The sequence below is a fragment of the Humulus lupulus genome, chromosome 6 (genome assembly GCF_963169125.1).
Source record: "Humulus lupulus chromosome 6, drHumLupu1.1, whole genome shotgun sequence".
Classification (NCBI taxonomy): Eukaryota; Viridiplantae; Streptophyta; class Magnoliopsida; order Rosales; family Cannabaceae; genus Humulus; species Humulus lupulus.
The window spans coordinates 30,937,157-30,952,021 of NC_084798.1; the positions used below are offsets into that span (position 1 = coordinate 30,937,157).

At 34.7% G+C, this 14,865-nt stretch overlaps 2 protein-coding genes across 5 annotated transcripts; one reads left to right on the forward strand and one right to left on the reverse strand.

Annotated features, from left to right (window-relative positions):
• Window positions 1–1,398: 1,398 nt before the first annotated feature.
• Window positions 1,399–2,045, reverse strand: LOC133784922 (uncharacterized). The gene is made up of 2 exons (XM_062224189.1): window positions 2,034–2,045; window positions 1,399–1,851 (listed from the first exon to the last, which is right to left on the reverse strand). Exons 1-2 carry the CDS (start codon window positions 2,043–2,045, stop codon window positions 1,399–1,401), a joined length of 465 nt encoding a protein of 154 aa, XP_062080173.1.
• A 7,034-nt stretch (window positions 2,046–9,079) lies between these two features.
• Window positions 9,080–12,653, forward strand: LOC133781997 (glucose-6-phosphate 1-dehydrogenase, chloroplastic-like). 4 transcript variants are annotated; one of them, XM_062221126.1, is made up of 10 exons: window positions 9,080–9,435; window positions 9,510–9,617; window positions 9,861–10,111; window positions 10,225–10,319; window positions 10,439–10,553; window positions 10,661–11,016; window positions 11,104–11,224; window positions 11,354–11,583; window positions 11,675–11,875; window positions 12,138–12,653. In XM_062221126.1, the coding sequence occupies exons 1-10, from the start codon at window positions 9,294–9,296 to the stop codon at window positions 12,385–12,387; spliced, it is 1,869 nt and encodes a 622-aa protein (XP_062077110.1). In that variant the 5' UTR covers window positions 9,080–9,293; the 3' UTR covers window positions 12,388–12,653. The 4 variants fall into 4 exon arrangements, with proteins under 4 accessions (XP_062077110.1, XP_062077111.1, XP_062077113.1 ...); XM_062221127.1 differs by having other exon boundaries at window positions 9,516–9,617; XM_062221129.1 differs by having other exon boundaries at window positions 9,081–9,435; window positions 9,516–9,617; window positions 9,918–10,111.
• Window positions 12,654–14,865: the final 2,212 nt, after the last annotated feature.

Sequence of the window (14,865 nt, forward strand, 5' to 3'; positions counted from 1 at the left end):
CATTTGTTGTATTGATTCCTCTTCTGTTGGAGAAGATTGGTTTCTATGATCATCAAGATATAAATATTGATGTTAGTCCTTATGATGTGCCGGGGAATGATGCTTTGAAGTTGAGTATTGCTAGAGGCATTCCTTAACATATTGATTAGTTAGTTTTTTTCGTTTGATTTTAGATTTTTTTTATATGTTCTTGGTTTTTTTTTTTTTGTGTTTCCAATATGCATCGATTGTGGGGTGTTTGCTACTTATTTTCCTGACCAAATAATCCTTGGAAAGGAGAATGAGATGTCTAAACAAATTGATGTTCGTCTTCTTCACCAAAATATTGCGGTTAGCCTGTACTTTCATGAGAAGAAGAAAGAACTTGAGGGCTACTTAACTAGTGATGAGTTCAGTGAAAGGCTTTTAGAGAGGAGAGAGAAGAGAAGGAAGATTTCTGCATAGGCTTTAATGATGTTATGTTTTTATTTATTTTGCTATAACAATTATTAAATGATGGACAATTTCTAGTTTTACAATTAGTTATGTTAAATTCATGCTTATGTAAAACATTGGGATACTTAAGCATATTTTATATATCAATTTAGCTTTTGTTAGTTCATTTGTTGTTTTATTTTTATTTCTTTCCTTTTTTTAAATTCAATTATTAATATATATTGTACTAGCTTTCACTCTGTTTTGTATTTTTTTTCTTAGCTTTCTGAAATGATTTGAGGGTAACCAGTTACCCAGATGAGTTGTTTTGATAATATATCGAGGGTAAATGGTTACTTAAGTGTTTGCTTGTTTTTTTTAGGTTGGTTTTGTTAAAATAAGGTAACTAGTTTATTTAGTTAGTATTAGAGCTCAAGAAGGGGTTTAAATGCAGCAGATAGGCCAACAAAAATGTGGCTTTTTCAATTTTGTTATCATTCTCATGTGTGTGTTTTGCTTTTTTTTATTTTTTTTATTGAGATTTGGTAAAGCAAAGTAACTTTGATATTCTATATAGAGAGTGTGTGAGAGAAGAAAGTAAAGGTTTTAATATTGTTCGACTTTAGATTGTTATGGTGGTTAATTTTTCTTTTAATTTGTCATATATTGTTATATCATGGTAACCAATTACTTATATCATTGTTTTGCTAGTATATTTGGGTAACTGGTTACTTTCTTGTTTGATCTTTTTTTTTTTGGGTAAGTTACTTTCTTGCTGGTATCTTATGTTGATTGTGGCATTGATAAATAACAAGCAAAAAAACTCAAGAATTTAGTCTAAAAGAAATTTATAACTTTGTGTAACCAATCAATGTATTTAAATTTGAAATATACTTATTAAAATACTCAATAATACTTGATGAATATGAAAGTCACTCTTTTAATCAATAAAGCGATAGTTTTGTTTCGCTATAAAGTATGAAGCTAGGTCTTTTGCCTTTTCTGCTTGTTTGGCTTCTCAATTAGAGGATTCTTGCAAATCTTCCTATTATGTTCTAGTTGCCCACATCTCCCACAATTGATTATTACTTTTGGTTCCCCTCTTATTCTTTTCCTTCTTGGTCTTCCTGTAGGGATTGTTGCTTTTGGAGATAGCACCACTATGTCCAAGTGTTGTAGGAGATTCCATTCATTTTTATGAGGCAAATGATGAATATTTTCTTGATACAATGTTTTCAATGTTTTTGTTTTGTAGAACTTTACACAGTAATCATAGACTTTCAAATTTCTCTTTGTAATTACACCTACTGCATGTCCACAAGGGGTTTCATCTTCTTGAAACCTATTGCAAGTGCATGTTCTATTCTGTATATTTATTGTGAAATTGACCCTCATTTCTTCACGAACTTGGCATTCTATTGGGTTGAAAGACAAGACCTGAAAATATTTTTGTCATGAAATAGAATCAAACAATAAACATTTTAACTAAAATTAACATTGAAGGTAATTAATTACGCTTATGTGTAACTTAATGCTTTTTTTTTGTTGCTGTCATGAAAGGTAACTAGTTACCATTCACTGTCAGATTAAAAAAAGTAAGAAAAAGTTCAGTTGCATACCTCATACTTCATTTTTGAAACAATGTCATGCCTCGACTCATTTTCTGTTGTTGTAGAGACTTTTGTGAATGTTCCGTTTGCATTGTTTGAGTTGGTCCAAAATCATTTTTGAACCAAGATTCGAAGGCATTCAGCCAAGATATTAATGGGGAGACCTCTTGCAGCTTTTAGTGCAGCATTGAGTGATTCCGCGATGTTGGATGTCATCATGGTGTATATTTTTGTTGGCGAGTATGATCTTGCCATGTTTCATACCCGACCTTTTCTAAGTATGGTTTAATGCGTCTGTCAAGTCTATCAAAACCTTTCATGAAACGTTCACATTTTGTTTTTGTGTATGCCTTTACTGTTGCAATAAAATTCATTTGTAGCTCTTCTTTGTGGCTTCCATACTTGCTTTTCAAATTATTGAGCAAGTTAAACATGCAAGCTCCATGAAAAGCATTTGGGCATACCATATGTACTGCATTGTCTATGCTCTTGTGTCTGTCTGAAACAATAGTCAATCATGTGGAGTTTAAATATTGAAAAATTAAAAATAAAAATTAGATATTCTTCGTTTAGTTAGTTTTGGTGAAGGTAATCAGTTACTTCACTCAGATATTAAAAAGCATAGCATATATGTGTATATATGGTTGGGGAAACCAATTCCTTTTTATATGTAAACAATAATATTTAATTTGAAGCTATCATACTGTATTGCCCCAAAATCCCTAATGAGGCTTAGTGGTTGGATTAGTAGGCCGGAAGGGCTATAATTGATTTATTATGTCATTAAATGATTATGTGCATGTTTATGTAAATTATATTATGATATGATGTTAAATGCATGCATGTGGGTCTACATTTCATGATAGGGGCATTTTGGTGATTTGGCCCGTTGAGGGCATAATTGTGTATTTTCATGCATGATGGTAATTTATGATGAGGCCCCATTATAATCTGGATTTGTTCGAGCTATTCGCCATGAGACAATCTTTCAATGCAAGTTATCGGTTTGGTCATAACGGGGTTGATTTCGAGTCTCGGGGTGAGTCTCGGGGTGAGTCTCGGGGTAATTTGGTGATTAGAACATTACCGGGAATTAAAGGGTAATGGGATATGACTCATTGCTATTTGAGAATATTGGAAATAGCAGGAATTGGAGAGCGTTAATTAAGATTAATGAGATAGACGGGAAATGACAGTTTTGCCCTTGGAGGTTGTTTAGGGTTATAATTAAACTTAGGGGCAATATAGTCATTTCACCCTAGGATAGATATAGCCATTTTAAGGTTGTAGAAGCTTAAGTAAAACAGAGAATTCATCTTCTTCTCCTGTACACCATTTTCTTCTCTTTTTCTCCTTGAATTTTTGAGCTTCTTTTGAGGATTCAAGATAGGGAAGTGAACCTTGGGCGTTTAGGGTTGTGTTCCATCATTGAAGAGGGTTCCATACTGTGCTTGGGGTAAGTTTCTAGCCATTAAAACTCTAGTTTTATACTCTGTTTTCATTTGGTTTTCAGCTTGGATTTTGAGTTGGATAGTTGAGGATTGATGGGAGTTTTTGGCTATGATTGATTGGGTTATGGTGCCTAGGACTTGTATATATGGTTTTGGGGTTCTTTTGTGAGTTTGGGTGAAGCTTAGAATCAATTCATGAAGGTTAGAAATGGAGGAGTCGAAGGAGGGAAAAACCAGGGTTGAAAACCCTGGTTGTAGCGCTATAGCGCCCAAGTATGGGCGCTACAACGCTAGCCAGGGGGCCTTCTGCTCTGCTTGTAGTGCTGGGGCGCTAGGGGGGCAGCGCTACCCTGATTTTCCAAATTCTATTTTGAGCACTTTTGAGGATTTTTGGCTCGGGGTTTCAATTCCTAAGGCTCAGGTTCGAATCTACTCACTGTTTGGGTACAATTCGGGGTCTCGGGAGTGAGGTTTAGGTTAAGAACCTTTTATTGTTGATTTTCATTGATGGAGGTTATATTTGGTTATGACTAAGTGACCGCTAAGGAATCAAAGGGATCAATCATTCTCAAGGGTCATTCTTGTATTAATTCTCGCTCGAACTAGAAGTAAGAAAACTGCACCCCATATGTGACCTGCATGTTTATTAATGGGGCATGTTGAGTGTTTAAATGTGGGCATTGATTGCATATCAAATGCTTAGAAAATCTTGCTTAAATAATTTGCTTTTTTAGATGGACCCATCTACTGGCGAGCTCTCGAGCATGATCGACACATTCGAGCACCTCCACAAGAAGAATGATAAATGGATTAGTGATGTAGCAGCGACAAAACATGTAAGTTGCATAACCTTAACTAATTTATGATCATTTAACTTTAAAAAAGTTTAGTAAATAATTAATAAATATTAATTATTAATTGGTTGTTGTCAATTAGTAATTGTTTATTAATTAAATTTTTAACAATTAAATCTTTATAATCTATGTGCCAGTATTTTTATGATTAATGATTATGGACTAAGATAAAAAAAAGAATGTAACTAATGTTGTCCCCATATCAGGGAGCTTGTGGGCTAAAGTAAATTTGGTCATGAAAATCCATATCTAAATAAAAAACATGCAAATATAGTTGATGTATATGTTTAGAGACGTAAATTCCCCATTAATGGAATTAACTGCACTTACTGTATATATCAACAACATCTTCATGATTTTGATTTAGATATGGATTTTCATGACCAAATTTACTTTAGCCCACTTGCTCCCTGATACAAGAACAAAATTAATTACATTCTTTTTCAATCATTGGTCTACAGTCATTAATGATAGGATGTTGGTAGATAGATAATAAAGTTATATTTTATATATTGTTATATTAAAAATTTATAAGTTAGGTTTTCAAATAATGTTATATTGGAATTCGAGATACGTGCTTTTTATTGTGCAGACTGAGATGACTGAGTGTCGAGCATCGCAGAGTACGACCACTGTATCATCTGCTGCTTCTTGTGTCGGCGATAATGTCGACGATCAGTTCCCGCCTGATATGGATATTGTCACGGATGTCCTTAGACCCCGCTCGCGTTATAAGAAAGGGTTTGGGGGGGGGGTTGCCTAGGTTGAAGGCAATTGGCGCAAAGAGGGCAGCATCTTCGTCAACTTCTCAAATGTCCGGGCAATTGCCACCTGAAGTGGACACCATTTTACAGCAAAATCAGGACATTATGCTAGAAAATCAGAACCTAAAGAAGCATACGACTAAACTTGAGAGTCGTCAACGGCGTCAAGATGTCCTGCTCAGTGCTTTGTTGAAACAGGTTGGTGAATTGGCTCCTGGTTTTACTGTCGACTTACCATAATAGGATCCGGACGAGGACGATGATGCTGACGGGGACGGGGATGATGAGGCGGGCAGTTGTCATTTGTAGAATTTTTTTTTATTTATTTAAAGTTTAATTTATTAGACATTTAATTTACTAAACTACTTTTATATTTTCATGTTTAGTGGAGACAATAAATATTAATAGTTGTAATTTTTTTTTATTTATAAAATTTTAATTTTATTTCTAATTAAATAATATTACTAAAAAATTAAATAATTATTAATATATTAAAATTGAAATTTATTAATTAATATTAATATATTGAAAATAAAATTAGTAATATAATCAAAAAATTTATTTAAAAAATACTTTTACTGGCGCAAAATTACGTCGGCAAAAGTCTCAACCCTCACTACATATATACACCTTTCCCAGCGCAAAAATGCGCCACTAAAAGACACATCTTTTACCGGCGCAATATTGTGCCACTAAAAGAGTCATCTTTTGCCGGTGCATTTTTGCCCCGCTAAAAGTGTTTTCCACAACAATGTGACAAAAAAATTTCCCAGCGCATTTTTTCGTCGCCAAAAGATACCATTGTCGACGCATTATGTTTTGCGGCGGCAGAAGTGCCATTATCGACGGGGGTACATCGCGGATTTTTGCCGGCGCAAACGCGCCGGCAAAAGTGAGGTTTTTTGTAGTGTCTGCTTTCCTTATTCCTATTTTTAGCAATTTTGAGGGTTTTTGGCTCGGGGCTTCAATTCCTAAGGCTCAGGTTCGAATCTATTCACCGTTTGGGTACAATTCGGGGTCCCGGGAGTGAGGTTTAGGTCAAGAACCTTTTATTGTTGATTTTCATTGATGGAGATTATATTTGGTTATGACTAGGTGACCGCTAAGGAATCAAAGGGATCAATCGTTCTCAAGGGTCGTTCTTGTATTAACTCTCGCTTGAACCAGAAGTAAGAAAACTGCACCCCATATGTGACATGCATATTTATTAATGAGGCATGTTGAGTGTTTAAATGTGGACATTGATTGCATATCAAATACTTAGAAAATCTTGCTTACTTGTGAATGGCACTGACCTATGAGTCAGAAATTGGCATGAGCCGTATGGTATTGGCTTAAGAGTCAAGAACGACACTGATGTGTTCAACACAAGCCGAAAAGATTAGATATAATAGACATAAGCCTTGAATGACTCATCATGAGCATTAGTGCCTGACCGACCTCAAGTTCGATTAAAATTAAAAGCGCTTGTCTAGTCTAATGGCTAGTCATTTAGAGCCAGAGCCAGAAGGCCCAGGTGACTGCATTGTCACATGGCTATGGGTGCTGAGCCCACGTTAGTGACTCATTCATCTAATTAGGGCTACACGCCCTAACATGGTTATCAGAACCTCAAAATGTTAAATCACTCATATGATTAGGGCTACAAGCCCCAGCATGATTATCAGAATCTCGATATTATCTGATTAGGGCTCCAAGCCCCAGCATGGTTACCAAAACCTTGAAGTGATATTCACTCACATGTTTAGAGCTATAAGTCACTCACATGTTTAGAGCTATAAGCTCTGTGTGATTATCATAATCATCATCTGATATTATATACATGCAGTAATGAGTTTTCTTGCCGAGCCTTGGCTCACGGGTGCTTTATGTTGCAGGTAAAGGGAAATAAAAGCTCACCTAGCCTTGAGTGGAGAGCTTAGGTGGCGATGTGTACATATGCGGCCGCTTGACCACCACGACCAAGGTGTTTCTCAGAGGAACTAGGGGTTAACACTATTTTTGCCGCTTAGGTCGGTAGGTTGTAATTTTTACACTGTAATGACAATTTTGGATTGTAAATAACTTGTAAACGCTTTTATGGGCTCATGAACAACTTTATGTTTTAAATAAAATATATCATTTCCTTTTGATCAAGTTTTTCACCTTAGCATGTTAATAACACCTAGATGCACGTTTATAACCAAATGACTCAATTAGCGAGTTAAGCACGGTTCAAAGCTCACAGTAACGGTCTTGGAGTAATCAGGGCGTGACACATACCTTCTGGTTCTCCATAGGTGTCTCTCAGTTTGGAGAAGAACCAAAGCCATGAATCATCATTTTCAGAGACCGCTGTTCTGAAGGCCAATACAAAAATGTTGTGGTTTGAGTCTAATGTTGATGCTAAAAATATGGTACCGCCATGTGCATTTTTCAGGAAAGTTCCACCAACAACAATTATAGGTTTCAATTACTTCCATCCATTGATTGAGTTTGAGAAAGCTATGTATTTGTATTTGAATCTATCTTCTTTGTTTGTGAGTATGTGTGATATTGTTCCTGGATTTGCTTGCTTTAACATGTGAAGAACATTGACAACTTTTAATATGAATCATCATGGTTCCCTTTCACTAGTTGCAAAGCTTTCTCTCTTGATCTCCATGCTTTTGTGTATCCCATGGTTACTTCGAAGTCATCATTCATGTCATTCATAAGGCCATCCGGAGTGTAATTTTTTTATTGATTTGTATTTGTTCTTTATTAATTCACTAATTATATGATGCTTTTTGCTTGCCTATGGTCCTCCATAACAATTTCAACATAGAAAGTATGTTTTGAAATACATTTTCGTACCTTGAATAAATCTTGGTCTTTGTACTTAGATGCTCTCACAAACCAGCTGCATGTGTTATCTGCGTAGGTAACCAGGTAATCTTTCGGTTCTGATCTTTTTGTGTTTGAACTGGAAGTTATGCAGCATGACATAGTAGCTAAGAACTGATTTGATTGTGTTATTGCCCTTGCTCTATTGTGTTGACACTGTGATCCGTTATTACTATTTGGATTTTCTCCAACTTCTTTTTCCTTTTTGTATTGTCTTCAATTATGAAATCAAATACTTATGCCCTCATTGCTGCCTTCATTGGTTGTGCTTGACATTCCTTTTTCAAGTAACATTTGTTCATTGATTTAAGCTTTGCTGGCTTGCATTAATAATGTCCCTACCTCTATTTCTTCTGTTGTAGCTTACTGATTTGCTAGTAGAAGAATGTTATTTTCATTGCATGTTCTGAAATAGAAGAAAATGACAATAGAATAGAATTGAGACAGAACAAGATTCCAGACCTTGTTTCTTGATCGAATGTTAGAGATGCAAGTCGCCTGAGAAGTAGAAGGTTGCAGTAGAGGATCACGAATTTACTTGCTACAATGATTAGAGTTTTATTAATTATCTTGCCGGAGGGAGATCAGATCGTTGGTGTTCTTGATCGGATCTTGAGGATCTCGCCGGAGGCGGAAGCTATTGTTGAAGAAACGAGTTTTTCAGAGAAGCTTTTCTTCGACTCGATTTTTTAGAAGATGATTGCAATGGTAATTATGATTGTACCCTTGTTTTTGCTGATGTGTTTTTATTTAAATTTCAATTGCTATATTTAGTTAGTTAGCAAAACTATTTCCCATAAAAAAAATTTAATTAAATTTTTTAATATAAATTAGGAAAAATATAATTCTCATAAATGTGCATAGTAACGGGATAAAAACCATGAAAAATCTCCATATTCTAATTATTGTGATATTCTAATAATGGAAATTTTCTACACAATACACCCATGTTGGCCCTACAAAAATATTAAGCCCAAGCCACATCTCCAATAAATGTAACATTACAAAACAATCCAACATCGGAATAGGAATAGTGTAGCGTTAGAAGACACAACCAATTAAACAAATAAAAAGAAACCAAAATGAACTTGGCTAGCTAAGCTAGTTGTCTTCATAATTCTCTTTTGCAAATAGTAAGGAGAGGAGAGGAGAGGAGCCTTGTTGGAGTTGGTTTTGGTTAATACAAAGTATTTCAAACCAAGAAAAACATCCCTTCGGAGTTCCCAAAGGGCCTAACAAACACCCCTTCGATGCTCCCCAAGTCTCCTCTCTTCCTCATTTAAACCAATTCATCTTTGTCTTCCCCATTCTCTCTTACCATTCTCCCAATCTCCCATGGCTGCCATTGCCGCTTCAAACGCCGTCGTTTCCAAATCCACCCGACTTTCTTCCACCTACTCCTTCCGACCATCCTCCGCCCCCCGAAACTTTCATCCATGGTCGTCGATTTCCGTTGCCAATTCCAAGATTTCATCCGGTAATTTTCTTTACTTGTAGTTTTATTCTAATGTAGCGTGGAATATAGCTGAGGTGGTTAATTGATTGATTCAGGTTCAGGTTGCGTAAGAGCTCAGGTTGCTCCTTTGGAACAAACCAGTGCCGCTGCACCGGCCCAAAGCGTGGAGACACCTGCGGTCAATGTGTTTGGGACCTCTAGAGGTATTGCGGAGAGTTCCATGCAAATTTTTGTTCTTATTTCATTGATTTACTGCTGTAATAAATCTGCTTGTATTATGTGTGTGGGGTAGGAAGAAAATGAAATTTGAAACTTTGTGGCATGTTGGTTTGTGAAAAATTATTTCAAATTGGATTCAATTTTATAGTTTTGTTTTATTAACTGTGAAGTTTAAATAGTAACATGGTTTTTTTTTTGTTGTGTGGGTGTGTGTATGTACCATTTAGACATTCTCTCTGTTCCGAAGTCTTATTGGGATAGTATATGTATCTTATTGGGTGTAGGTGCAGTGGCTACAACAGTCAGCCCGGTGGAGAATAAAACTCCTCTTGACATATTGAAAGAAACAGCTGGGTTTGATGGCAATGGAAATGAATCAACCGTTAGCATTACAGTTGTTGGAGCCTCTGGGGATCTTGCCAAGAAGAAGATATTTCCTGCACTTTTTGCACTTTTCTACGAGGGTTTCCTCCCAAAGGTTTTTGTCCTCTATAGTTTTGTTTCTTATAGTATGTTATGTGAAAGCCATTGTGGCTCTAGTGTATATCTTGTCAATGTCAGTACATAATTTGTAGTTGTTTACTGTTGTAGCATTTTACAGTGTATGGTTATGCACGGAGTAAGATGACTGATGCGGAGCTTAGAAATATGGTTAGTAAAACACTTACTTGCAGAATTGATCAAAGGTGAAAGTCAGCTCTTTTTCTCTGTGTTCTTAGCGTCTTTTAGTTTATAGCCCAAATTATTGCTGCTCGTGTACTATTTAAGTTTATTGGAACATGACACATCGGCTCTTGGGTATCAGGGAAAATTGTGGTGAAAAGATGGACCATTTTCTTGAAAGATGTTTTTATCATTCCGGTCAGTATGATTCAGAGAAAAACTTTGCAGAGCTAGACAAGAAACTAAAGGAACATGAGGTAATTGGTGATTGGGCTTGCATAATGTACATTTCATATTATTGTGACTATTGTGGAACTAATCATCAAATTCCATTAGTGACTTATTTAATTTCACATTTTCGTAGGCTGGTAGGGTATCCAATCGCCTCTTCTATCTATCGATTCCTCCAAACATTTTCATAGATGCTGTAAAGTGTGCAAGCTTATCAGCTTCCTCTGGTAATGGTTGGACCAGGGTCATTGTCGAGAAACCCTTTGGCCGAGATTCAGAATCCTCTGCTGCTTTGACAAAAGCCCTAAAGCTGTACCTAGAAGAGGATCAAATATTCAGGATAGACCATTATCTGGGAAAGGAGCTGGTGGAAAATCTCTCCGTTCTCCGATTTTCTAACCTTATTTTTGAACCTCTGTGGTCAAGGCAGTATATAAGGAACGTGCAATTAATATTCTCTGAGGATTTTGGCACTGAGGGTCGTGGAGGGTACTTTTCTTTTCCAACTAGTGGTAACTTTTTGTCCTGATCTTTGGCAAGAGTTTGTGTCTTAGATTCTTTCTTGGTTTTATGTAGCTACTTCGACAATTATGGGATAATAAGAGACATAATGCAGAATCACTTGCTTCAGATACTAGCGCTCTTTGCAATGGAAACTCCAGTCAGTTTGGATGCTGAAGATATCAGAAACGAGAAGGTTTTTATTTTATTTTATTTTCTGCATATCTTAAAAGCAGGCTATTCTAAGATTTTGACATTTTGATTCACTTGTAATCGATTTTCCTTATGTTCTCTGCTTCTGAACAATTAAGCTTCTTGGTGCCAGGTGAAAGTTTTGCGTTCAATGCGGCCGCTGAAACTTGACGATGTTGTTGTAGGGCAATATAAAAGCCATACAAGAGGAGGTGTCAATTACCCTGCTTACACAGATGATGATACTGTACCTAAGGGCAGCTTAACTCCAACATTTGCAGCAGCTGCCCTCTTCATAGACAATGCCAGATGGGATGGAGTGCCTTTTCTTATGAAGGCTGGAAAAGCATTACATACTAAGAGGTTGGTCTGTTTTTTAAGGAAGATTCTCCATTGTCTTTAGTTTTTCTAGTTTCGGATTGACATTTCATTTTTTTCTTCATTAATTTTCCAGGACTGAGATAAGGGTACAGTTTAGGCATGTTCCTGGAAACTTATATAACCGAAATTTCGGAACAGATCTTGATCGAGCTACAAATGAGCTTGTTATTCGAGTACAACCTGATGAAGCAATTTATTTGAAGATCAATAACAAGGTTCCTGGTCTTGGAATGAAATTGGACCGAAGTAATCTGAATCTTCACTATGCAGCCAGGTGACTTGACTTTTTTATTTTAATTATTATTATTATTATTATCTGTACTTTTTTATTCTATTCCAGTTTGTTTAGCTAAATGTGGGGATAAAATGTTTTGTGTTTAACCACGGTGAAAAAAATCCATTACTTTAGACCGATGGTTGTCATTTTAGCGAAGTCGGAATGTCATTAGATAAATTTTAATTGATTTTTTGCTTTCCCTTCTTTAAATGGATGATCATTTAACCATGTCAAAAATTCTCTGGCATATTCTTTGCAGATACTCAAAAGAGATTCCAGATGCTTACGAGAGGCTTTTGCTGGATGCTATAGAAGGAGAAAGGAGGTTGTTTATCCGAAGTGATGAATTGGATGCCGCTTGGTCATTGTTCACACCTTTCTTAAAAGAGCTTGAAGAGAAGAAGATAGTCCCTGAGTATTATCCCTACGGAAGCAGGGGTCCTGTTGGAGCCCATTATCTTGCAGCAAGATACAAGGTTCGGTGGGGGGATGTCGGACACGAGCAATGAATTTGTAGCAACAACCGGATTCAGGTTTGATGAACAATCATTTTGTGTTTGATAGTTCATTAGAGTTGTGTACTGAGTAATAGTGTAGTTCTTTCATTTGGCTTAGGAAGAGTGAGAGAATTTAGTGGGGGAAGTAGCAACATTAGTTCTGTCACACTGTCATAATTCAAGTTTGTACTTTATATAAATAAAATTCAATTTCTCAGGCTTCAAGTCACCTGATTGCCTGTTAACCAATAAATTTACTTTGGTTTGAGTTGAAGAGAGTTCCAGGTGTACAAAAGCATAGAGCTTATGATTCAGTAAAGTGTTTTTTCATTCTCCTATTATTGCATAATGAATAAAACTAAACATATTACTCATAAGGCCACCTCTTTATCTTTAATACCAAATAATTTGGTTTTGTGAATTATGCTAAATGTACTTGGCACATTATGTTAGAATAAATATAACATTTTGTTTTAGAAAGAAGCTGAAAACAGTGTATATTCTCTCCCTTTTTGGTCAGAAGTATCACTTTACTCTTAAATGCCCTTTAGACTTTACTCTTATTCTTCTCGTTTTGTATTTTGTATAGGCTATAAACATAAACTAAAATGATCTATTATTTTTCCATTTAATATTTATATTCAATTTGATAACCAGAAGTTATTGAATATTAAAAAAAACATGAGATATATTTTTGATCATTGACAATTAAGACATTATTGGCGTTTGAAGATGAGAAATTATAGTAAATGACCCAAAACAATGACATCAAGAAGTTAATGTCCTCATCTTAAAAATTTTAAAATGGTGGAGAGATTACTATTTTTCACTATTGATTACCTAAATTGCACTTTAGGAGCATATGACTTTAATATAGTGTTATATGTATATTAATCTTGTTTAATTAGTTTTTATTTTAAAGTTATATTGATTTTTTAAGTTTTTTATGGGTTGGTGGTATATTGTTTTTCAACTAGTGTATATATTTTTTGTAGTATGGTATATTATTTTTTTTATGATATTTAGTTTCTATCTTATATACATAATGGTAATATATAATTTTGTATCATTGTATATACATTTTAATAGTAGTATATAAATTTGATAGCATAGTATATAAATTTTTTAGTAATAATTTTGTAAGTTTTGGTTATATATTATTTTTCAACTTAGTATATGTATTTTGTAATATGGCATGTCATTCAATAACTCATAAAAAATGAAAAAAAAATCAAAATAACTTTAAAATAAAAACTAATTAAACAAAACTAATATACATATACCATAGTATTAAAATATTTAGAATAAAATAATAATTTGTTAAATGGTATATTTAGTAATATGTAATATTAAAAAAGTAGTTAGGCTATTTTACTGTAAAATTAAAAACATGAATATTTACTTATTTTCATACACCATTAAGAGTTATTTTGTTCCGTTTGAAGATTATATATGACCACCAAACAATTAAGAATAACTTTATGGCCTTGTTTGGACCTTGGATTTTTCAGTTAGTGAAACTAGATGAGAAAAATGTTTTAGATTTTTTATAATATTTTCTTTCTTTTTTTGTAAATATTTACAATTGTTGTAAATTTAAAAAAATTATACTACATTTAAGTTTTAATTTTCCTAGAAAAAAATTATTAATTTATTGGTTCAATGTAAACATGAGAAAATGTAATTATTTGGATTTCATTTTTTTCCCTCATCCAAGATCCAAACAAGAAATGAAAATAGGATATTAGCGAATTTATTCATTTATTTTTTTTAACATTGTCACAAAACCGAGAAGATAGCATAAAATAATAGAGGGGTCGATGTGAAAAAAGTATGTATTAAGTTATTTTGTTAAGGGAAATTTTACTTTTTATGCTTAATAGTTTTTACTATTACCAAAAAATATCACCACTATTAACTCTTTCATTTTGATGCTAAACATTCCCCATCTACCCAAAATACCCCACCCATTATATCAAGAAGACCGAAACCCTTACCAAAACCCACAGTGAGTTCCAAATTTCTTGCTGAAATCGTTGTTAGCCATCTCTATTGTCTCTGTAAAGATCCCAATATCAAATGCAACATCAATTTTGAGGGATTTTGGAGGAGAAAAACCATGGGTAAGAAGATTGTTCATTTTTTTGTCTTGGGTACTATTTGTTCACTTTTTTTTTTTTTGCTATTTCGAACAGATCTGAGCCTATATTTGTGTGTTTTTTGGGTTTGTTAGATAGATTTTGTGGTTTGTGTTTTTCTGAGTTTTCTGCAACAGTTTGTCTCAATAAGAGCTCGATTACAGCTCGATAGGGGCTCGATGCTATGTAGAAGACGATTAAGTTGTGAGCTCGATGCTGCTTGATCTAGGCTCGATGATAGCTCGATAGGTATAGCATTTATTTCTCGATGGTGCTCGATAAGAACTCGATAGGGGTTCGATTGGACCCTTGACTATTTGGTTTAGGTGTTTCTTGATACGTGCTCGATGGG